The sequence below is a fragment of the Bufo gargarizans genome, chromosome 7 (assembly GCF_014858855.1).
Source record: "Bufo gargarizans isolate SCDJY-AF-19 chromosome 7, ASM1485885v1, whole genome shotgun sequence".
NCBI classification, from domain to species: domain Eukaryota; kingdom Metazoa; phylum Chordata; class Amphibia; order Anura; family Bufonidae; genus Bufo; species Bufo gargarizans.
This window is the reverse complement of record NC_058086.1, coordinates 134,115,753-134,141,700: the sequence shown is the minus strand read 5'-3', so window position 1 is coordinate 134,141,700 and position 25,948 is coordinate 134,115,753. Positions and strand designations below refer to the sequence as shown.

The 25,948-nt window shown below is 43.2% G+C and overlaps 1 protein-coding gene across 7 annotated transcripts in view; it reads right to left on the bottom strand.

The window, feature by feature from the left end:
• The window catches only part of DENND1B (DENN domain containing 1B), a 200,956-nt gene that overhangs the window by 103,684 nt on the left and 71,324 nt on the right, over positions 1–25,948 (bottom strand). For 5 of the 7 annotated variants that reach the window (XM_044302466.1, XM_044302464.1, XM_044302467.1 and 2 more), the window contains exons 6-10: positions 24,456–24,525; positions 22,387–22,467; positions 18,905–18,964; positions 13,969–14,022; positions 9,913–10,023 (exon numbers count right to left, since the gene is read on the bottom strand). In XM_044302466.1, coding sequence (XP_044158401.1) covers positions 9,913–10,023; positions 13,969–14,022; positions 18,905–18,964; positions 22,387–22,467; positions 24,456–24,525 — 376 coding nt within the window. The remainder of the gene's footprint in view (positions 1–9,912; positions 10,024–13,968; positions 14,023–18,904; positions 18,965–22,386; positions 22,468–24,455; positions 24,526–25,948) is intronic. The other 2 variants (XM_044302465.1, XM_044302468.1) reach the window with 2 other exon arrangements.

Genomic DNA, 25,948 nt, shown 5'->3' with positions numbered 1-25,948 from the left:
TGCGACTGTCACGTTGCAGTCTCAGCATGTCGCATGTTGCATTGCGACACCCTTGACAAACATTACATGAAATGTCGCCATGTAGCTGTACCCTTATGGCTCACCTCAAAGAGGAGAATCACTTTTTTATACACTTGTAAATGAGGTAAATGCCTATAAAGCAATTCCCAATCCATATACATCATCTGAGACATTATTCTAGTAAAAAAAAGAAAGGCAACATAATAAAGGAGAAGGACAAGGACCGCTGGCACAAAGCAAGCAAAACAAATGGCAATATCTTTGTACGAAACTAAACTTTGATAACTGTTTTGCTAGTCTACAGTCATGTTTTGGGTGGAAATGATCTTTAGGTGTACACAGTAGTTCATGTGGATGGCTGTAGTCCCTGTGACAACTGGAACGGGGCAAACACATTTTGCTGCCCTGTCGGAATCATAGTATTAATATATATATATATATATATATGAAAATAAATATTCATTTTTCATTTTAATTTTTAAAGGTGTTGTTCAAGTTGAGAAATAAAGTTGGAACCAGGAACCAGTTTCTATTTACTAGGCTGCAGCGGCCAAGCAAAGAAAGACTGGTGGGTAAGTACTGTATTGTCACGTTCCCAACCGTTAAGACTTAATGACATCGTTAGGATAAGCTATCACTTTTAGATCCGTAGGATATATATTCTCATGTTGGCATGAACCCTAAAGAGTATCTCTGCAGCAGACATTTGAAGCTGACACTTGGATGTTTGCACTGGATTTGCAGCTGTGTGTGCAAACATTCACACCAGCATTAGCCATGTTGTCATTCAATGCGGCTAAGGGTCCATTCACACGTCCGCAATTGTGTTCCGCATTTTGCGGAACGGAATTGCGGACCCATTCATTTCTATGGGACAGCAAGAAGTGCTGCCCAGATCCGGAATTGCGGATCCGCACTGCCAGGTCCGCAATTCCGATCCCCCCAAAAAATAGAACATGTCCTATTCTTGTCCGCAATTGCGGTCAAGAATAGGCATTTTCTATTAAGTGCCGGCGATGTGCGGGCCGCAAAATGCGGAACGCACATCGCCGATGTCAGTGTTTTGCAGATCCACGGATCCGAAAAACACACACGAACGTGTGAATGGACCCAAAATCTTGATATTTCCAAACGGAATCTGCAAGTAGCACTCCCAGATATTATATGCTGCTTGTGAAGGGGTTGTGTACACATTGACAGCCATAGAAAACTGTCCTCAGACTTGACGTGGAGCTCAGCACACGTGAACGGCCCTTTGAATGCACCTTAAAGGGGTCGTGTCACTTCAGCAAATGGCATTTATCACGTAGAGAAAGTTAATACAAGGCACTTACTAATGTATTGTGATTGTCCATATTGCCTCCTTGGCTGGCTGGAATAATTTTCCATCACATTATACATTGCTGGTTTCCATGGTTACGACCACCCTGCAATCCAGCAGTGGTGGCCGTTCTTGCATACTATAGGAAAAATTGCTGAACTATGCATTCTCCCTTGGTCCTTGCCAACAGAGAGACCGGCACTTTTTCCTATAGTGTGAAAGCACAGCCGCCGCTGCTGGATTGCAGGGTGATCATAACCATGTAAAAAAGCAGTGTAAAATGTGAGGGAAAAATGAATCTAGCCAACAAAGGAGGCAATATGGACAACCACAATACACCAGTAAGCACCTTGTATTAACTTTCTCTACATGAAAAATGCCATTTGCTGAAGTGACACAACCCCTTTAAGTGCTACTGCAGAGGAACTTGAGCATTACATACTTCTCCTTTAACTGAATTTTTCCGCGCAAGTGCAAAACATTTTAATCCGTTTTTCACGCGTGTGAGAAAAATCGGCATGTTTGGTACCCAAACCCGAACTTCTTCACAGAACATGTGGATTAAGGTGAGTTCAATTATTTTATTTATTTTTTAACCCCTCCAGCCCTATTGTACTATGCATTCTGTATTCAGAATAGGGGTGGGCGATATGGCCTAAAATCTATATTGCGATATAATTTTAAGCATGTGCGATATGCGATATATATTGCGATATATTGTTTTCTATATTGGGGGGGGGTGTTTAAATTTTATTTATTTTTTACTTTTTATTTATTAACTATTGGCCTCCTTAAGGGCTAGAACCCTTGTCATATTCACCCTAATAGAGCTCCATTAGGGTGAATAGGACTTTACACTCTCCCTGCTGCCCTGTGCATAGTGCACACAACAGCAGGGAGCGGACCATGGCGGCAGCCTCTGATCTGCCCCCCCCCCAGCCTCTGATCTGCCCCCCCCCAGCCTCTGATCTGACCCCCCCCAGCCTCTGATCTGACCCCCCCCAGCCTCTGATCTGCCCCCCCCAGCCTCTGATCTGCCCCCCTTCCCCAGCCTCTGATCTTCTCCCCAGCCTCTGATCTGCCCCCCTTCCCCAGCCTCTGATCTTCTCCCCAGCCTCTGATCTGCCCCCCTTCCCCAGCCTCTGATCTACCTCCCTTCCCCAACCTCTGATCTGCCCCCTCTGGTAACGCAAACCCCCCCTCCCTCCCTCCCCAGTATTAATCATTGGTGGCAGTTTGCAGTTCCGATCGGAGCCCCAGCATTGTAATGCTGGGGCTCCGATCGGTTACCATGGCAGCCAGGAGTCACGCTGCTGAAGTCCTGGCTGCCATGGTATGTTAGTGAGCAGAGAGCAGCGCATTATACTCACGTGCACTGTGGCCGCCGGTCGCTCCTTCTCATAGGTCTGTGCGGCGCATTGCTAATGCTGTAAGCATTAGCTATCCGCCGCACAGACAGAAGAAGGAGCGACCGCCGGCCACAGTGCACGTGAGTATAATGCGCTGCTCTCTGCTCACTAACATACCATGGCAGCCAGGACTTCAGCAGCGTGACTCCTGGCTGCCATGGTAACCGATTGGAGCCCCAGCATTACACTGCTGGGGCTCCGATCGGAACTGCAAACTGCCACCAATGATGTGGGGGGGAGGGGGACCCTGAGGGATATGGCCGGCACATTCATTGGTAGTGCAGTGGCCACAGTCCCTCCCCTCCTCCTCCTCGGTCCTCATTGGTGTTCAGCGGCAGCCGCAAACAGTGGGGAGGGAGGGACTCCCTCCTCCTTCCTCCTCCCTCCGCTGTGCCGGCCGGCTCAGAACATGGTGCGCGCGATCATATCGCGGTCCGGCGATATAGGCGATATGGCGAAAATCCATATCGTGGCCCAAATTCATATCGCATATCGCCTATATCGCCCACCCCTAATTCAGAATGCTATTATTTTCCCTTATAACCATGTTATAAGGGAAAATAATAAAGATTGGGTCCCCATCATGATCGTCTCCTAGCAACCGTGCGTGAAAATGGCACCGCATCCGCACTTGCTTGACGATGCTTGCAATTTTCACGCAGCCCCATTCACTTCTATGGGGCCTACGTTGCGTGAAAAAACGCAGAATATAGAGCATGCTGCGATTTTCACACAACGCACAAGTGATGTGTGAAAATCACCGCTCATGTGCACAGCCCCATAGAAATGAATGGGTCCGGATTCAGTGCGGGTGCAATGCGATCAACCCGCGCGGAAAACTAGCCCGTGTGAAAGAGGCCTAAAAGGCCCTGAAGATTGTGTATAGCTTATTATGTTGTGCGAGTCCTGGACAGAAATGTGACATGCAGACTCCCTGCATGTCATGGCTGCAAGGCAACAAATGGTCTCAGTGGTCACGTGCACGCGCAGGGAGTCGGTCAGAGACATGCCACAGAAAACGGGACTGCCAGGAGGGGAGGGTTTTTTTTCCTCACACAGCATGCCCACAATCTCCAGAGCCAGGACAACCACTTTAATACCTACACAAATGATTGAAAAGGATAGAATCTGAATGAGATACAGTATTTTAGCATTTATTTGCACATTTCTAAAAGTTTGGTGATGGGTTAAATTTGGTCCTATGTGCTCCTTCCGTTAACTCTATCTCATAGCTGCTTACATAAACAGTAAGGCAGAAATACTTCTACCATGACATGTGGGAGGATGGCAGCAGAGAGAGGTCTTATTTTTTATTATATTTTTCTAATAATTAGCCTTTCTTGTACTGATAAAACGTTGCCCTCGCAGACTGCCAGCCTGTGAAGGTGAAACAAATGACCTCCCTTCTTCCAGATAAACACAACTTACTCCTTCTGATGGAATGCATTGGGAGAGAAGAATGGGATGCTTGCTGCACCAGGAAGACGCCAGCAGAAATATTTGTCTTTCTGCTTCCCCGCTTTATCATAGACTGCTGTCAATACCACTGAGATATTCCTAAATGCGCCTTAACAGCGCCCTAAAACATATTATTTAAAGAGCACACATATTCACTGTATCTTAGAGAAACAGCCTTTAAAGGGTTTCTACCACCAGAAATACTGTTATGTAGCTGACTGACATTAGCGATGCGCTAATGTCAGCACTGCATAAAAGTATGTTTCTCACATTTGTCCCTGCAGCCGTTTTTGTAAAAAAAAAAGCACTTTTATAATATGCTAATGAGCCTCTAGGTGCTATGTGGGCGTAAGATCAGCACCTAGAGGCTCCGTCCGCTCACCCTTTATCCTGCCCAGGTCCCCTGTTCTGCCCGCCCAGCTCCTATTTATGGATGCCACTGTTCCCTGCATCGTTGGCGAAATCCTGCGCCTGCGCCATTCACTTCTGTCTTCGGCGCAGGCGCAGCGAGTTAATGATGCGATCCTGGTGCCAGATTCCTCACTGCGCCTGCGCCGACTACGTCACAGTGAGGAAGCCGGCATCAGGAGAGTGGCCTTCACTCACTGCGCCTGCGCCGAAAACACAAGTGAACGGCGCAGTCGCGGGATTTCGCCAATGATGCAGGGAACAGTGGCATCAATCAAGAGGAGCTGGGCAGGCACAACACTGGACCTGGGCGGGATAAGGAGTGAGCGGACGGAGCCTCTAGGTGCTGATTTTACGCCCACATAGCACCTAGAGGCTCATTAGCATATAATAAAAGTGCTTTTTTTACAAAAACGGCTGCAGGGACAAATGTTAGAAACATACTGTTATGTAGTGCTGACATTAGCACATCGCTAATGTCAGTCAGCTACATAACAGTATTTCTGGTGGTAGAAACCCTTTAGGCTACTTTCACACTAGCATTCGTTATGAACGGATCCGGTTGTATTATCTGTAACATAGCCAAGACAGATCCGTCATGAATTGTGGAAGAGAAAACGGATCCGTCCCCTTTGACTTGCATTGTGGGTCTTGCTCCGCATCTCAGGACGGAAAGCAAACTACAACATGTTGCGGTTTGCTCTCCGGTATGGGAACACAACTAAACGGAACGGAATGTATTTTGTCCCAGTTTTGTCCCAATGCATTCTGAATGCAAAGGAATCCATTCAGTATGAATCAGGATGTCTTCCGTTCCGTCCCTTGTACATTATTTAACCGGACAAAATACTGCATTTTTTTTTTTACGGCCAAAATCCCGGAACACTACCGCATTACTTTCCTTTGAAATGTATTAATGCCGGATTCGGTACCAAGTGTTCAAGAAATTACCGCATCGCTGGATCTGGTTTTCCGGTCTGCGCATGCACAGTGCTTTCTAGCTGTGAAAAAAATAAATACTGGATCCGTTTTTACGTATGATACCGGAAAGACGGATCCGGTATTTCAATGTATTCATTGTATTAGTCTACCGGATCCGTAACCGGGAAAAAAATTAAAATAAAGAGATCCATTTGCATACGGATGTCCGGATCTGGCAGGCAGTTCTGGGCACTCAGTAGGGCTCATAAGGGAAAGAGTGCCATTCGGCTTTGGGATGACAGATTTGGCTTGAAAAGTTTTCTGGCGTCATGTCACATTTGAAGAGACCCTGAAGTAAGTCTACAGGGAAAACTGACACCATTTTGGAAACTATACCCCTCAAGGAATTTATTGAGAGGTGCAGTGAGCATTTTAAAACTGGTGTTTCATAGAATTTACAAAAACTTGGCCATGAAAATTAAAAATTTAATTTTTTTCCTATAAAATGTTGCTTTAGCCCCAAATTTTTCATTTCCACAAGGGGTAACAATAGCGTTTTCTCCTGAATACCACAATATCCGTATATGGTATTAGGTTTAGAGGGGTAAGTGTGCTATTTGGCTTTGGGAGGGCAAATTTTGCTAGAATTGTTTTGGGGTACCACAGCACATTTGAAGAGACCCTGGGGCACCAGTACAATGTTAAACCTCAAAAAGTGACCCCAATTTGAAAACTAAACTCTTCAATGAATTCACCTAGGGTTATAGTGGTTAGCTTGATGCCACAGGTGTTTCATAGAATTTTTTTAAATGGGACATGAAATAAAAAATGTATTCCAGCTAATACAACACCGCATGTGATATGTCTTTTCAATGCCCAATATGTGCGGTCTAGCGTGTGCCAGAGTAAAAAGTCGGCCCTCTTATTATTATGCTGTGCTTTCTGGTTTTGGAAATAACCCACATGTGGCCTGAACATATGAGAGGACTACGGAGCAAAAGAGCACCATGCACATGTTTGTGCTTTGAGGAAAAGCGGGAAACAGTAGGAAAATAAAAGATGGTGAAGTACTACTTATGTATTACTACAGATAATAGCCCAGAATTGTGGTGACACTCTCTTTAACATAGTGTGTGTGTGGGAGTGGGGGGGGGTACAAAGTTATCATACTTTTTTTTTTTTTTTTTTTAATAAAGAGAATAACTAAAGTTGTCCATAGCAATTGATCAGACCAACGCACCTTAATGAAGCTGATTGCCCTTGATAACTAGGAGGAACCATTTTGTAGTTTTTAAAGGTCTACTCCAATGAACAGTCAAGCACTTGGCAGACAAAACACAATCATAAGACACCTGCTGGGAATCTTGGCTTCTAACTTTCCTGTCCTGTCCCTTTTTTCCCACTGCCTGCCATAAGTGTGAGATTAAAGGATGATATAAAAGGAAAATAATCACAGCAGAAGAAACTCATTGTGTGCTAATGTCTAGGCAAGAGTAGATGGGGAGAGTGAGGAGCGGTCTAAAAGAGAACCCTCTTCTCTTCACAAAGGAGCATCTATGTGCATCCAGGTGACAGCAGACACTATTGTGAGAACCTCTTCATTGGGTTTTATAAGCTTCTGCATGTGTGAATAATAAGAAAACTCATTATGCTGCTGGAGGGTTTCATGCAACCAATGGAATAAAAGACCTCTTGATCAACAGCAGAGGGAGAAAAATAATTAACTTTACTTAATGTACTAAAAAACCATATGCTGTAAGTCAGCATTATTGCTGTGCCTTTTTACATTAAACAAAAAACAAGTAAGTGAATAGTGAGATGAATAACATACTTATGGGGTCCGGTCACTTGCACTGAATAGCTAAGTGCAGCGTTTGCTGCAATGTACATAGATGGAAAACGGCTAGAAATTTAAAAATTATCTCTAATAGAAGATCTCCACAAGCCCTTCTGGATATTCATAACAGTGGGAATCTGTCACCAGTGTTTCTGCTGACATGACTGAAATGCTGGGTGACTTACGCGTTTCAACAAGTCGTTGTCTTAAAATCACTATTGAGCAGCTCCAGCGGAAACAGAGCACTGGGGTTCATTCAACACAATGCATAAACGCAATGTCCTCGTATTCATGAGTTCCCATCTCTATCCGCCCCACCGATTGGTAGCTTTCCTCCCATACACAGTACAAAAAAAGAGCTCATGAATACATTATCGGTTCTCAGCAGGTATTTAAAAAACAACAACTGGCTAAAGGTCCCTTTACACGGAACAATATTACAGCAGATTGTCGGGAAGGAAGCCTTCCTTCCTGAAAATCTGCTGATTGCTAGCGGAGCAAACCCCTGCTATTACATGCAGCAATCTCCTCCAGAGTATGGGGAGGAGCGATCGCTAATGCCGTCACTCTCCCCCATAAGAACTTGTTTGCCGGCAGGAAATCGCGTTTACATTAAATGATCTTCTGCCGGTTAACGATTATTTTGGAGTGTGCACAGACGATCGGATTACCCGATTTACGAGCGTATCATTCGTTCATCGGGTAATTGGCGGCACATTTACACCACCCGATCATCGCTAACGAGTCTTGCTATGAACGCTCATTAGGGGTAATCTGTGCGATTCTCAGCCCGTGTAAAGGGCCCTTAAGTGACCTGGTATTTCAATCAAAGTCTCTGTCACCAGCTTATGTTGCCCTCATATAGGGCACCATAAAACTCTTCAAATCTCAGATATTTTGTACTCATGTTTCTTTCCAGTAAAAGATATGACCACAAAACCTACCCTTAACCAATCTTCCAGCTAAATGGACATTTTTTTTATTTATTTTTTAACTTAAGAGGATACCATCACCTATTGCAAGTGTTCATAAATGGAACCTTCCTTCCTTGTTCTATTCCAGGGCCCTAAATGAAATATTGTCTGTGACCACAAAAATCTGGTCAGTTAGAAGACTACCATGGTCACCAAGACTAATGGCTCTTTTACGTGGGCTGATGATCGAAGGTTCGTTCTATCTAAAACACCCCACTAGCTGCCGACTAACAAGGAAACGCTCAGTATTGCTCAGTAATACAGTATGATACCGTTAGTGGGTTCTGTCACAATAACTAGGATCCATGGAGAAATGTGTATAGCTAGTTTTATTATGTAGGTGACTAAATGTTCAGAAGGGATCACAGGAAGGTCTAAATGCTGCACAAGAGACTTCCTCTAAATACTAGAGCTATGTTCAATGAATCTCTCAATAAACCTACAAGAAATCTCAGACGATAGCACAAGAACTGAAAAGGACACAACAGGAATTGTTATCATGGGGAATCGGATGACACCTTATCCAATTTCAAGATTTGGTCGCTCAGCAAAGACATAAGCTTTTAAAAATTTTTTTTTTTAATAAGAAGTATCATAATAAAATAAAAATTACCAGATTTTTCAGGCTATAAGATGCACTTTTTACCCCAAAAAGTGGGGGAAGAATGTCAGTGTGTCGTATGGGGTGAATACTAGTGAGCAGTTCTATTATAGAAGAGCTCAATAGTACAGTAAAATCGGGAAGCGGTGAATACAGCACTCCCTGAGTTGGGTCTGTACTCACCGCTCCCTGGTCTTTGTCTCCCATCGCTGCACACGCTGTGTTGCGACCTATGCGAGGACGTAGGCGTTCTCTGTGAACTGGTCAGAGCACAGTGCAGCAGGAAGAGCACTGGATCTCAGAAGTGGTGTCCGGAACAGGAAAGGTGAGTTGATTATATATATTTTTTTTGTCTGATCTGAGGTCTAATTAACAATAGGAGTTTGATCTGAGGTCTGAATAGGGTCTTATTAACATTGGTTGTCTGATCTCAGGTCTGTTTGGGGGTCCTAATGGAGGTCTGATCAACATTGGGGGTCTGATCGGCCTAATTAACATTGGGGATATGATCTAAGTTCTGATTGGGGGGGGCCTGAGCTGGGGTCTAATCAACATTGGGAGTATGATCTGAGATCTGCTTGGAGGTCTGATCTGAGGTATTTTTGGTGGTCTTAGCAGTGGTCTAATTAACATTGGGGGTCTGATCTGAAATCTAATTGAGGTTCTGAGCTGCAGTCTAATTAACTGATCTAAGGGGGTCTGATTAATACTGGAGGTGTGATTTGGGATCTGAGCTGAGGTCTGATGAAAAGAATTGTTTTTATTATTTTCCTCCTCAATATCCTAGGTGTGTCTTATGGGCAGGTGCATCTTATAGCGATAAAATATGGTATCTCTGCCTGCAGGAACAGCCCAGTAGTACAGGTGCATAATACTTTACTATCTGGTATGAACTTTAATGTTTAAAGCAAAAACTAAACACTATTATAATATGTTGATGCTCTAGTAAAATCTGTACTTACCGTGCTTAGTTTTCTTGAGGTGAAGATAATCCTGCGTTCGTGCAACATGCTTGCATATATCTGGAGCATATTATTTACATCCACGGCAACAAAATATTCAGTCAGATTCCTCTGTTTACAGAAAATGTAGTAAAGTAATAGTTAGAATATGCACTTAAATTAGCCATGCCTTTTACCTTGACATACAGGTGTATCTGCACCAGGAGCACTAACCCAATGTACTAAGAAGCTAGTGGCCAATATTAGAGAAACCTGTGCAATGCATAAAAATGGTTGAATGGACAAGTGTCAATGTTGCCGATCAGGATAGGACTACACAGAGTTTAGAGTTTGTTTGTAGTCTTCTACCATGGAGACACATAAATGTGCATGTGTGCTGGAGATAAAAACTAAATAATTAGACATTTTTATTACAGACTATTTGCACGTTGCTACATTCTCATTTAACATGCTTAGGAACAACATAAAGTGGTAATAATGGTGTACTTAGCTAGACCCCCAAAGAATGAGAAGTTAGAATTTAAAAAAATAGGGGAAGCTTTACAGAGGTTCTCTAGGAAAAATGACTTTTAGCTGGTGCCAACAGCCTGCCTCTCCAAGCTGAAGATTCATACTTACCTGCTCCCCTCCTCTCCAGTGCATTCATATTCCGGTCCTTGGAGTATTGAAACCAATGACCGGCTTCAGCGGTGAGGTGGCCAGAGGCACGTAAATGAAGCCAACACAGAGGAACGGAGAGGCGGGAAGCAGGTAAGTATGTATCTTCAGTTTGGAGAGTCAGGATGCTGGCACCAGCTAAAAAGTGTTTTTATCCTGGAGAACCCCTTTAAGACTACAAATACCGCTTGTGGTCATTTTCTGCACAGTGTTACATAAGCCAATACCCATATGTACTTTTGTAGGATTCTCTATATTAATGAAGGTAACATCAGTCACTCATGCGGCGATATGCTGGCCAGCTGCTAACATAGTAACATAATGAACACAGATTTATCTATATGGCCAACAATGTTTAGACAAGTCAGTGAAGATCAGATATTTCTTCCTTAGGGCACTTTCACACTTGCATTGTGAAGATCCGGCAGGCAGTTCCGTCGCAAACGGATAGCATTTGTAGATGGATCCTGATGCGGCTCCGCCTAACAAATGCATTGAAACACCGGATCTGTCTTTCCGGTGTCATCTGGAAAAACAGATCCGGTATTTATTTTTATTTTTTTACATTTTTAAAGGTCTTCGCATGCGCAGACCGGAAAACCGAATCCATTTCGCCGGAACACTTCCTATTTCAGCATTCCGGCAAGTGTTCTGGAATTTTGGACGGAGAAAATACTGCAGCATGCTGCAGTATTTTCTCCGGCCAAATACCGTAACAGTGACTGAACTGAAGACATCCTGATGCATCCTGAATGATTGCTCTCCATTCAGAATGCATTAGGATAAAACTGATCCGTTTTTTTCCGGTATTGAGCCCCTAGGGCGGAACTCATTACCGGAAAAGAATAACGCTAGTGTGAAAGTACCCACCGACTATAACGTGTGTTACTTTTCTAAAGCTTAAACAGAACAGAATCTGTATTTAATTTTACATATACTGTACATGTTAATACATAGTGTGCCACGTCTGTAGCTGTCTTAGGAGAATGTATGAACAGCACCTTATAGAAAGTGAAAGATTTCGGGTAACATTTATCTACATACAGTGTTGCTATGGACACAGATGAATAAATATGCCGTGCTGTGATCTTTTCTTCTACATACAGTGTTGAATATCTTTACAAATGCATTGTTTTAACTCTATAACGACCAAGTGCCATATATGTACAGCTCTTGGTGCTGGGCTTTAAAGAGGATCTTTCACCGATCCTGACATTGTGAAGTATACAGACATGGAGGGGGGAGCCCGGGGATCTCACTGCACTTACTATTATCCCTGGGCGCCGCTCCGTTCTCCCGCTATGCTCTCCGGTATCTTCGGTCACTAAGTTATGGTAGGCGGTCACTAAGTTATAGTAGGCGGAGTCTGCCCTTGTTCTGCTGTAGCGCTGGCCAATCGCATTGCAGAGCTCACAGCCTGGGAGGTTATTTTCTCCCAGGCTGTGAGCTCTGCGCTGCGATTGGAACATTGGAACATTTTAACCTTTTCACTTTGAGTACAAATATTAGAAACATTTTATTTGTTAAAGGATCACTCCAGTAAAAAATGAAAAATCCACCATCGCATTGTATTTATAGGTTTTCCCTACATTTAAATAGTTCAGGCTTTCTTTTATTTCCTGCCACTGTATATTTTCCATGTGAAACTGTAGGGGTACAGACTGGCTGCAAGTGGCGAAGCCATGCCCAATCGTTCTAGCCAATGGCCGCACGATCTAGCGGTAAAATTATCTAGCCATTGGCTGCTGCGAGTGCGCGTGGCTTATCCACATGCCACCAGCTACACTGTTGGGTTGTATCCTTTAAAATAGGCAGATTGAAATAATGCGTCACTGAGCCTGAGAGATATAAAAATGATGTAATTTAACATTTCAACTTTATCCAACCCTAATAGTCACTGGTGTCCTGTTAGTATCCTGCAGGAGGGTAGTCATCACTGTCTGCATATTTTTCTTATACGGACTCGGAGGTGGCTCCGGACGGGACCACTCTGTACCTATGGAAGCCCAGACTGCATGCATTACATGCTGTTATATGGACTGTAGGTTATCTGCGGATTTAGTTTAATACAAAACATCTGATTTAGAAATACCCATTAGAAATACCCATTGGAAATGACTTTAACAGTTTTGTTTCCAGACCAATGAATGACAAATCTGTCCGGTTATGACATAACACAAATAACCAATTCCCATTTCACTACCTAAACTCTGGACATGCTGGGGGACAACTATAATAGAAGCTAAAATGGCAGCTATTAGAGGCTGTTACTTTTAGAGTAAAAGGGAGGGTTATACCAAATAATGCTGGACACACATTAGATCAATATTGGCTGAACCTGCATATTTTGGTGGGACTAACTGACCATCTATGGATAACCCGCCACAAGATGTGTGTGCCAGTGGCTAATTTCCAACTCCCAGTTCATAAAACAAGCCACACTTGCCGAGCCACGCATGCATGTGTAGGGGGTGTTTAGAGAAGTACCCGTTCTATTCACACTCAGCACAGAAATTAACTTCTTGCATTAAATGGGCATCCAGTAGGAACCCTATATACAATATACAGAAAAGGGCACAATTTTTAATAAGTTGTTCTTCATAAAAGTGGAACCCTCTTAAAAGCTCTAAAAGTGCAAATAGAAACTAAAAAAATATATAAAATATGAGAAAGTGAAACTGGATAGCACATCCTCAATACTATGCTTTAACCCAGTGTTTCCCAACCAACATAGTGCAGTGCTGCGTGGCGGCCATTGTTGCTTTGGTGCTGTGCTGGTGGGGCCCAGTGCAAGGGTGGCTTTGCCAGACAGCGGGGGCGCTATTTGACTGCTGGGTCCAACTGCCTGTTGGTGCGGTGCTACGGCTCCGGTGGTCGCCGCGCAGCGCAGCGCTGCGCCAAATTTAGAGTAGGGTCCCATTCAAAGAGGCAACCTTGTCGTGGTGAGTGGGCCTACGCTTTTTAATCAAATTGTATACTAAATGCCTCATGTACAGCATGCAATATAGGGGTAGGTATACGATAAATTGTGCTGAGAAGCGATGTTAATTATGCTGAGAAGCAGTTATTAGATAAAAGCATAGTATTGAGGATGTGCAATCCAGTGTCACTCTTATATTTTACACGGAAACAAAAAAAAAAAATCTTGTTAAAGTCGGCTTATGTAAAAAACAGATTTACGTATATTATGTTAAATTAACACAACTGGATCCAAAGTGACGACAGTTCTTCAGCTCGAATAGAGATGAATAATTGGATCCTTATTACTGGGCTTTTCTCTAACACATGCACGATTCTCTCTTTAATATAAAACAGAACGCACAAAGTGATTAAGTTAACAAGTAAACAGGCTTGTTCAAGGAAAACAGACAAGTGGTTAAAACCCAATTAGATACATACACTTTCGGGGATTGTCGGCAGTCCGGTTACGTCAGGAGTAATGAAGAACGAGTGCTAGGCGGGAGGGAGGGTCAGAAAAAAAGACAACACAGGTTAATTGGGATTTAATAGGAATCTTAGATGGTATTTGGTGCAAGGACAGGGGGAATAATAGAATTAATTAGTTTAGTGGTATGTGGACACAAAATGATTTCAACAACAAATGATAGAAAGTATATAGCACCCGCAATTTATAGTAATCAAGATAGAAAGAGTACAGGAAACACTGTCTGTAATAAGACAGAAGACTGGCTGTAATGTGTGCGCTTCACAGTCACAGGGATATATAGCTACACAAAAACGTCACTTTAGTCATCAGAATTTCATCTACTTCTCACTAAAGCCGTTTCATATAACACCGCCACTGCTCCTGAACACCAGTAAATGCACAGTAACACACAGCTTCAGCAAACCTTAAGGTGTTTTCAATATCTTTTGTTGTCTAAGGGTGTGTTCACATATGTTTGACAATCCGGTGTACTTTAGTTCTGGCGTAGCTGCAGTCAGAAATGTTGACTGCTGTGTTTTTGATCTGGCATGTTAACAGGCCTGGCACCATGCCCATGTACCAGGCATAAGACAAATGGCCAGCCTTAAGCGTCAATTTAAAGTTTGCTAAAAATTGTGTGTCTACCATGTGGAGTTAAAGTTTGCAACATTTGTACATCACTGACTTCTTAAAATGGAGGTAACGGCATATATGCTGAAATAATGCAGATGGGTATGGGGTGTCCACTAGAGAACCAATCATTTTTACTACATCAGATGGGTTGCTCACTTTCTGGGGATGCTTGGGCAGATGCCTCTCCCCTTGGGTAGACCACTGGGTCCTGGCTCCCTCACTCCCTGGAGCCATTGCCCTGGCAGAAGCAGTGGCACCAAGGGAGCAGGTAAGTATGCTCTCTGGACAGTAATAGCCAGACTTAAAAAAAAGTGAAGTGAGGCTGTTTGCTGCGCTAAAACTTCTAAGAGGAAGTTAAAGAGCCAGGACAGAAGTAGGATATATAGAGTGACTTCAAAAAAGTATATTCAGAAAACCATTTAACCATTTTTTATAAAAATAAAATAAAAAAAAGAATACAAAGAATGGTTACATAGAGGCTGCGAATATTTGATCACACTTTGACTGACGTGTCCTGTTAATATGGTTATGTGAATGTGAAGGCATGAGTAGGTAACGGAGGGCAAACATACTGTAGTACATCTCAGTGCTCCTTTATGTTCAGGAATTCCATCCCTTCTTAATATTTAAAAAAAAAATGGGACCAGGACTCAGATCAAGAGACAAAAAAATAAAAAAATAAATCACTAAAACTTCCTCAGGGAATGTCACTTTTCTCCCTTAAGCTGTACTCCATTTTTTACAAAACAGAACAGAACCCCAGAAAGTCTAACATAGCTATTATGGTTGAAACAGACAAGTCCTTCAAGTTCCACCTACTATCCTACAGTGTCCAGCCAGAAAAAGGTAAAAAAATAAAAAAAGTCTGAACTGTAGAGGAAACGGACATGGATCCATTGCTGTGAAGCATAACCATCAGCACAGGGTACAATGCATATACCAACTACCCACATCATGGTGGCCTCTTTTGGGTGGGACCCTACACTATTTAGGTGCAGTCCAACAAGGTGACCACCACCACTGCAAGACAGCCCAACACCACCCCTCCTGTCAAGCTAAGCCCCCCTGGCCCTGGGCCACTCCAAAACACAAGCAAAAAGCACAGCACCACCAGCCGCCATGCAGCACTGCACCATGTGAACAGATCTCAAAGGCTCACATTTCACATGGTGACTATTGTTGCTCCTCGAAGAGCACATGACCACTGCAGAAAATAAAGGAAAAACCTTAAAAGGGTTGCATCACTTCAGCAAGTGGCATTTATAATGTAGAGAAAGTTAATACAAGGCACTTACTAATGTATTGCGATTGTCCATATTGCTTCCTTTGCTGGCTGGATTCATTTTTCCATCACATTATAAACGTCTTGTTTCCATGGTTACAACCACCCTGCAATCCATCAGTGGTGGTCGTGCTTGCACACTATAGGAAAAAGTGCCGGCCTGTCTGGTGGCCAGGACCGTGTGAGCTTACATAGGCTGGTGCTTTTTTCTATAGCGTACAAGCACGGCCACTACTGCTGGACTGCAGGGTGGTCGTAACCATGAAAACAAGCAGTGTATTATGTGATGAAAAATGAATCCAGCCAGCAAAGGAAGCAATATGGATAATAATAATACATTAGTAAGTGCCTTGTGTTAACTTTGTCTACATGATAAATGCTATTTGCTGAAGTGAGACAACCCCTGTAATGGGGAACTTAGAAGTATGGCTTGTGTCTGCTGAGGCCAGGGATTGCAGCGGTCACATGAATAACATACCAAAAGTTTGGACACACCTTCTCATTCAAAGAGTTTTCTTTATTTTCATGACTATGAAAATTGTAGATTCACACTGAAGGCATCAAAACTATGAATTAACACATGTGGTATTATATACATAACAAAAAAGTGTGAAACAACTGAAAATATGTCATATTCTAGGTTCTTCAAAGTAGCCACCTTTTGCTTTGATTACTGCTTTGCACACTCTTGGCATTCTCTTGATGAGCTTCAAGAGGTAGTCACCTGAAATGGTCTTCCAACAGTCTTGAAGGAGTTCCCAGAGATGCTTAGCACTTGTTGGCCTTTTTGCCTTCACTCTGCGGTCCAGCTCACCCCAAACCATCTCGATTGAGTTCAGGTTCGGTGACTGTGGAGGCCAGGTCATCTGGCGCAGAACCCCATCACTCTCCTTCATGGTCAAATAGCCCTTACACAGCCTGGAGGGGTGTTTGGGGTCATTGTCCTGTTGAAAAATAAATGATGGTCCAACTAAACGCAAACCGGATGGAATAGCATGCAAGCAAGCAAGATGCTGTGGTAGCCATGCTGGTTCAGTATGCCTTCAATTTTGACTAAATCCCCAACAGTGTCACCAGAAAGGCACCCTCACACCACCACACCTCCTCCTCCATGCTTCACGGTGGGAACCAGGCATGTAGAGTCCATCCGTTCACCTTTTCTGCGTCGTACAAAGACACGGTGTTTGGAACCAAAGATCTCAAATTTGGACTCATCAGACCAAAGCACAGATTTCCACTGGTCTAATGTCCATTCCTTGTGTTCTTTAGCCCAAACAAGTCTCTTCTGCTTGTTGCCTGTCCTTAGCAGTGGTTTCCTAGCAGATATTCTACCATGAAGGCCTGATTCACACAGTCTCCTCTTAACAGTTGTTCTAGAGATGTGTCTGCTGCTAGAACTCTGTGTGGCATTGACCTGGTCTCTAATCTGAGCTGCTGTTAACCTGCGATGTCTGAGGCTGGTGACTCGGATGAACTTATCCTCCGCAACAGAGGTGACTCTTGGTCTTCCTTTCCTGGGGCGGTCCGCATGTGAGCCAGTTTCTTTGTAGCGCTTGATGGTTTTTGTGACTGCACTTAGGGACACTTTCAAAGTTTTCCCAATTTTTCGGACTGACTGATCTTCATTTCTTAAAGTAATGATGGCCACTCGTTTTTCTTTACTTAGCTGCTTTTTTCTTGCCATAATACAAATTCTAACAGTCTATTCAGTAGGACTATCAGCTGTGTATCCACCTGACTTCTCCACAACGCAACTGATGGTCCCAACCCCATTTATAAGGCAAGAAATCCCACTAATTAAACCTGACAGGGCACACCTGTGAAGTGAAAACCATTTCAGGTGACTACCTCTTGAAGCTGATCAAAAGAATGCCAAGAGTGTGCAAAGCAGTAATCAAAGCAAAAGGTGGCTACTTTGAAGAACCTAGAATATGACATATTTTCAGTTCTTTCACACTTTTTTGTTATGTATATAAATCCACATGTGTTAATTCATAGTTTTGATGCCTTCAGTGTGAATCTACAATTTTCATAGTCATGAAAATAAAAAAAACTCTTTGAACGAGAAGGTGTGTCCAAACTTTTAGTCTGTACTGTACGTGACATCATCACTGAAGGATCAGCGGAACTGGGTTTAACAGGTAAGCAACGTTTATTTTTCTATGTTATACCATTTATTGAGATTAGTCAACTTACATAGTTAGTAAGGTTAAATAAAGATATGAGGAGATGTGGCCGACACACGGCCTTAACTCATATGATATATTCTCTGGGAAATAACCGCCCCCTTTTTTTTTGTGTGTGTGTTTTAATGTAACAGTATGAATGCACACATTTTATAAAGGTGTTTTCTAGTCGATGATCCTATTCTCAGGACAGGCCATCAATGCCAGACTGATGGGGGTCCAACCAGACGCACCCCCACTGATCACCTGTTTAGGGCAGTCGCCAGCACTGGGACCTATAAGGTGTACAGAAGGCTCCCTCCATTGTGTAGTTTTCAGTGCCAGCGTACTGGGGTAACCCCACATCGCCTCTACACAGAAGTTTGTTCTTCTACCTCAAACCACGGCATAGCTTCTGGAGCCGGTGGCTGCCTCAAACATCTCATCAGTGGGGGTGGGAAGTGTTGACCCCCCACCAACTGATATTGATGTCATACCCTGAGGATAGGCCATCAATATTTAGGTACCGGAACCCCCCTTTAATGCCAGTGCTTCCTGTAAAAGATATGAAGATAACGGAAAACAGCAGAATTATAGAATCAGGAAAAATCATTTATTCATTCATTTATTGGAAAAAAAATTAAATTTATTCTAAACAGAGACAGCTAATAATCATTCCATAATTAGTGGATTATTCCTGAAAAGTAATATACTACACCATGGTTGGCTTAGTGAAGGGAAATGCGAGGAATGCTTGCAGGAAAGGGATAGATTGATCACTACAAGAAGTTTCAGGATTGGAGAAACTCACCCTGACCTGTGACTTACCAGCTCAGGAGTAAGAGGGCTTTTTAAAAGAGGTTCATGTGATATAAACTGTAGTGGGTTCTTAAATAAGAAATTGTTTCCATTAGCAATTCTCTAGATGTAAGATCTATACAGTATTTCTATAGAGGTATATACAGACGTGGACAAAATTGTTGGTACCCTTTGGTCAATGAAAGAAAAAGTCACAATGGTCACAGAAATAACTTTAATCTGACAAAAGTAATAATAAATTAAAATTCTATAAATGTTAACCAATGAAAGTCAGACATTGTTTTTCAACCATGCTTCAACAGAATTATGTAAAAAAATAAACTCATGAAACAGGCATGGACAAAAATGATGGTACCCCTAACTTAATATTTTGTTGCGCAACCTTTTGAGGCAATCACTGCAATCAAACGCTTCCTGTAACTGTCAATGAGACATCTGCACCTCTCAGCAGGTATTTTGGCCCACTCCTCATGAGCAAACTGCTCCAGTTGTGTCCGGTTTGAAGGGTGCCTTTTCCAGACTGCATGTTTCAGCTCCTTCCAAAGATGCTCAATAGGATTGAGGTCAGGGCTCATAGAAGGCCACTTTAGAATAGTCCAATTTTTTCCTCTTAGCCATTCTTGGGTGTTTTTAGCGGTGTGTTTTGGGTCATTGTCCTGTTGCAAGACCCATGACCTGCGACTGAGACCAAGCTTTCTGACACTGGCTAGTACATTTCTCTCTAGAATTCCTTGATAGTCTTGAGATTTCATTGTACCCTGCACAGATTCAAGACACCCTGTGCCAGACGCAGCAAAGCAGCCCCAGAACATAACAGAGCCTCCTCCATGTTTCACAGTAGGGACAGTGTTCTTTTCTTGATATGCTTCATTTTTTCGTCTGTGAACATACAGCTGATGTGCCTTGGCAAAAACTTCGATTTTTGTCTCATCTGTCCACAGGACATTCTCCCAGAAGCTTTGTGGCTTGTCAACATGTAGTTTGGCATATTCCAGTCTTGCTTTTTTATGATTCGTTTTCAACAATGGTGTCCTCCTTGGTCGTCTCCCATGTAGTCCACTTTGGCTCAAACAACGACGGATGGTGCGATCTGACACTGATGTTCCTTGAGCATGAAGTTCACCTTGAATCTCTTTAGAAGTCTTTCTAGGCTCTTTTGTTACCATTCGGATTATCCGTCTCTTAGATTTGTCATCAATTTTCCTCCTGCGGCCACGTCCAGGGAGGTTGGCTACAGTCCCATGGATCTTAAACTTATGAATAATATGTGCAACTGTACTCACAGGAACATCTAGTTGCTTGGAGATGGTCTTATAGCCTTTACCTTTAACATGCTTGTCTATAATTTTCTTTCTGATCTCTTGAGACAGCTCTTTCCTTTGCTTCCTCTGGTCCATGTCGAGTGTGGTACACACCATATCACCAAACAACACAGTGATTACCTGGAGCCATATATATAGGCCCAATGGCTGATTACAAGGTTGTAGACACCTGTGATGCTAATTAGTGGACACACCTTGAATTAACATGTCCCTTTGGTCACATTATGTTCTGTGTTTTCTAGGGGTACCATCATTTTTGTCCATGCCTGTTTCATGAGTTTATTTTTTTACATAATTCTGTTGAAGCATGGTTGAAAAACAATGTCTGACTTTCATTGGTTAACATTTATAGAATTTTAATTTATTATTACTTTTGTCAGATTAAAGTTATTTCTGTGACCATTGTGACTTTTTCTTTCATTGACCAAAGGGTACCAACAATTTTGTCCACGTCTGTATGCGGAGGGCAGGTTAGGCTTCGTTCACATTCAGGCTGCATTTCCGTTGTTGTGCTTTAAGAGCAGAACAATGAAAACGAGCTGGATCCCTAGCATAAAGGACGTGAACGCAATCCAACAGACCCCACAGACCTATGATGTCCGTCGCTTTTCTGTCACGGGGCCCGGCGTTTTTTCTGGACAAAACAGAGCAGCATGCAGCATTAATCTGTCCAGGATTCTCCTAACACAGGTGTGAAGGATGCCTTACACGTGAATTCATCAAGTAAAGGTTACACATTGTATAATGACATACTTCCTGTATTACTTCACGGTTTTCAAAATCCAGGCTTGCTGTCATTCAATAGGAACCTTTATTTTTTACTTCCAGAATATAAAAATCTAGTCTGGTCAGGTGAAGGCCACACAGGGACTCGGCTTTTTACATCACACAGCTCTAATAACTGCACCGCGACTCTGTGTGACAACCAAAAGCCAAGGACAGGTTTTATAGGCTTGGAGTAAACCATGAATATTGCATTAAATGACAGCAAACAGTGATCTTGATAGCCGCAAGTAACTGAATAAGGCTTCTTTCACACTCGCGTTAGGCATGTCCGGCAAGGTGTTCTGGCAGGGAAACAGCCTGCCAGACTCGTACTAAAAATTTGTCCGGCCACCTCTTGGCATGCTTGCCGTGCTTCGGCCGCATCTCCAGCCTGTCCTCATTATAGTGAATGGGGCCGAGATGGACTTCGGGCAGCACACCTGTGCAAACGTTAGTACGGATCTGGCATGCCGTCCCCCAATAAGAGCAACGAGGGCCTTGCCGTTACACCTGGAGGCTCTGCTCTCTCTGCAACTGCAGCGCCCTCTGCTGATTGACAGGGCCAGGCGTGAGTGCTCACGTTTACACTGTAATGAGGGGCGCAGCAGTTGCAGAGAGAGCAAAGCACCAGGGGTAACGGCAGAACCGCCATTACTCTTAGAGGCTCATTTGCATATATTACAACTACATTTTTCTCAGTAATGCAGGCACATATGAACATGGGACCAACACAGATGCCTAACACTAAACAGTACTATCACATAAAAGGACACTGAATACTATTGTAGCCTAACATTGGTAAGATAACTAGTCTAGCAGGGTATACATTGCACTAGTGATGGTTACCTCTACCACTGCTGGCAACTACCCATACAAATCACACAGACTATTTTCAGTCATGACTTCTGTTTCCTGCAAAGTACAGAAATAGATTCCTGATTTGTTTAAAGTGATATTCCAGGCAAAAGCTACATATACAGCTATTCTCCACAGCAGAGATGCCCATGCCAGCTCTCTACAGGCTCCTTGTTGACTGGTGAGTATGTGGGATACATGGGTGCTGGCCTTGTCTAGGACTAGAGTAACCTATCCCCATGTCAACCAGCCTGAACCATCGAGCCCTGTACAGGCCTGCATCTTGTTTCATTTTAGAGAGGGAGCCCCTTGATGGTTATTTCTTGGCAATGGTGGCAATTTTTTGGCATGCTGCCAAACATCATAGGCCAGGCTTCACTGATTACGGGTGCACTGTACGGGATACATAACGCCCATGGCACTGTAAGGCTGAACTACATGGCAGCATTCTGATGCATCAAGGGCAAGTACTCTTTCCTATAAGGTATATCAAGGCCTACCCGCTAATGGCAAAAGTTTGCTTAACATTGATCTTTAACATCAGCTTACCAAGTTCAGACTAACAGGAGTGTGCGCTTCAGGAACAGGATGATTGTACAGAGTCTTTAAGATGTCATTCAAATCATTTTCCTGAGAACAAAATAAAAAAAAAGAAAAAAAACCTCTTAGCAAAAGACCACGTTTCAAGGGCTACTTTCTCCAGGTGAAGAGCACAAGAGTCTTACAGGCCAGGCAATGCTGAACGGGAAAGCAGGAATGCGGAAATTAGCTCACTTCCAAGAGAAAGAAATCTGTCCCTGTAGTGCCCCCCGACGGAGGTAGCTACCCTATAGTCAACGTCTGACTCTTCAAACATGACTTAAAAGGGAACCAGTCATAAACTTTATGTTGCTAATACTAACGGCAGAATAAAGTACAGACAGGTGAGTTGATTTCAGCGGTTTGTCATTTATAAGTTAAAAGTAATTGGTTGCCGAGAACCAACATGACAATCATTGCAGACTGGACCTGGAAAAGAGTCCGGCCACCTGAGAAGAGTCCTGGTTATTCATGAATTCCTGCTCTCCTGCCCACCTGCTGATGACTGACGGCTTCTACCTAGTTTTCTCCCTTTGTCTCTAGGAGAGAACTGCCAATCATCAGCAGATGGGCGGGAGAGCAGGAGATTAGGAATAACCAGGAATCGTCATGGATCTGCAAAAACGTTTCAGTTACAATAATACAACCGCATGCATCCGTCATGAACAGATCCGGTTGTATTAGGTCTTCTATAACCATGACTGATCTGTCTTGAACACCACTGAAAGTCAATGGGGGACAGATACGTTTTCTATTGTGTCAGAGAAAACGGATCCGTCCCCATTGACTTACATTGTGTGCCAGGACAGATCCGTTTGGCTCCGCTTCGTCAGGCGGACAGCAAAACGCTGCAGGCAGGGTTTTGGTGTCCGCCACCAGAGCAGAATGGAGACTGATCGGAGGCAAACTGGTGCATTCTGAGCGGTTCCTTTTCCATTCAGAATGCATTAGGTGAAATCAGCATTTCGGTCATTACTTTATGCTGCCCTCAGTGAGATCAGCATAAAATTGATGACAGGTTTCCTTTAAGGAGATTAGCAAACCGCTGTTTCAGGATTCTTGCCCCTATGGGGTAGCTACCTTCACTAGGCTGCACTACAGAGAGCTGTCCTTCTCTTGGAAGAGAGCTAACCTGCATATAGTAGAGTGTGGCCCTAAAGTCAAACAGCGCACCCAGATTACATTTTAAAGGGAAACTGTCATCGCTGAAATGCAGTGCAATCAGCAAGCAGAATGTTATAGAGCAAAAGAAGCTGAGCAGATTGATATGTAATTCTGTGGGAAAAGTTTCAGTAAAACTTGTAATTTATTGATTTAATCCTTTGCTCTTTTTATGCATCGGAGTCGTGGGCGGTGCCACTCAGTGACTGACAGCTAAATCTGAACGACTAAGCATACAGGGAAGGCTGTCAATCGCTGAGCGCCACCACCCAGTTTACTCTGATGCATAAAGCAGAGGTTTAAATGAATGAATTACAAGTTTTAGGCCTAATTAATACGTCAGTGATTTACGGACATGTGCTGTACGTGTTCGCCACATGTACCTCTTCATTTTAATGTTAAAAAAAAAAAACGGACACATGGACCAAACATGGATTGGCCATTTTATCACGGAGGAGTGAATAAGGTCCTACTTAATCTTTTGCCACAAAACTATCTATCAGTCTGCTCAGCTCCTCCTGCTGTATAACACGCTGCCTGCAGAATACCCAGGTTCTCTTTAACATTTCTACCACTTTTCTGCTACTGTGTAAATTGACACTGATGTATTGTGGAGTAGTAGTCCTCCAGTATTAGGAAATGGGACTAAATGTCGCCCTATGATAACACTGACTGGATGGTGCTCCTCATACACAGCATACCATTTTAAAAAAGGATATATATTTTTTTATTGTTTTAATCTACCCAAAAACGTTACTCCCCTCCCACAACTTTTGCAAACACACAGGAATAGGTGTAGTACAGAAAATACTGTAGGTGATTTAACTGGTTGAGTGATTGCCAATAATTATTAACCAGAACAGTAGAAGACCTGTTACCTGCTCCTTAACCAAATAGTCAGCCAAAGTATTTAACAGCTTGTAGTAGACCTCAAACCAGGGCAGATAACTGTGGGAACAAAAAGAGTATTACAACTGTATATGAAGAAGGTACATCCATCCACAGATTTACATACATCCAACTAGCCCAAGTACCACAGACAGTTGCTGATTTATTTGGCGGAAAAGACATGGTGCTGCTCACAGCAGCGCGTAGTCATTTATCATATTACTGCATGTATATTGTTCTCCACTGTCTAATGAAAAATAGCAGGTCCCCTCTTGGGGCATCTCCCTCCTCTGGGTGGCAGATTTATGTGCCTGCTACATAGGGATACTGAGCCGCACAGCGCAGGAGAGGTCATGCATTTCAATGTCGTGCTAGGCTGGCCCTACTCCACAGAGGTGCCGACAATGTGAGGAGCCCTACCTTACACACAAGCTAAAGCCTCTGCTCTCTAATATGGAGTAAGATGTCACAGCGATGGCTGTGATAGAAGCGTATAGTATTTATTACATGTACAGGTGTATAAATATGTATGCTGCTCACAATATATTCCAACACTACAAAAATATGGAAGCTTCATGTGCTGAAAAAAACACCAAATGGGTCTTCAGCATCAGCAAATGGATAAAAAAAAGATTATACTCCACCTTCCAGTAAATACACAAAGGAAACAAAGAAATAGAAAAGGGAAATGTCTCTACTTGACCACATGAGACCATAACAGAAGCTGGGGGATTGTCAAAAGAAATTAAGGAAGCCCTCCAAGCTCACGTGGCTCAGTATGCAGTACATGCAGCAATTACCGGCGGCGGAGCAGTACTTCATTTATGATAAATTTATCCTTGCCGGAATGAAGATCCTCCAAGCGCAATGATTTCCTGGTGATCCTATGGTTGGCTTGTGCTTAAATGCTGCAGTCAATCAGAACAGGCAGAGCCAAGGAAACAGAGAGCATTGGTCTGGGCCAACGATGAGACTGGAGAGACGTCCAGGAGCTTTCACATTTACAGTCCCAGACCTTTCATACATGGAGAATCATCCCAGAGATGGTCTGTGTCAGGCAGGTTCTCACTACAGAGGGAATGTTACAGGTGCCTAGGCTAGGGTGGGTACTTTAGGCATGGCCCACTGTGATTTTGCAAAACAGTCACTGCTGTGTTCATACATGCGCTGACTTGGACAAAACCCAGATTTATTATTAGAGCCTTAGGAAGAAAAAGTCTGGGACGGATATTGCAGATGTTTGCGATCACACATACAGCTCCTCTGGGTAAACATATACCAGAACATATCTAGGTTACCCTACATGTGTGAATGGGGGTATAGCCTAATCAATACTCGCCTGTTATATTCCACGCCATCCCAGTGCTGCCCAGTTTCAGGTGTCCCTGATGGTCTCAGATTTCTTGTCCTGCTATGATGTTGTCACGCACATCCATGTGACCGCTGCAGCCAATTACGGACCTCAGCGGTCTTGCAGTGATGC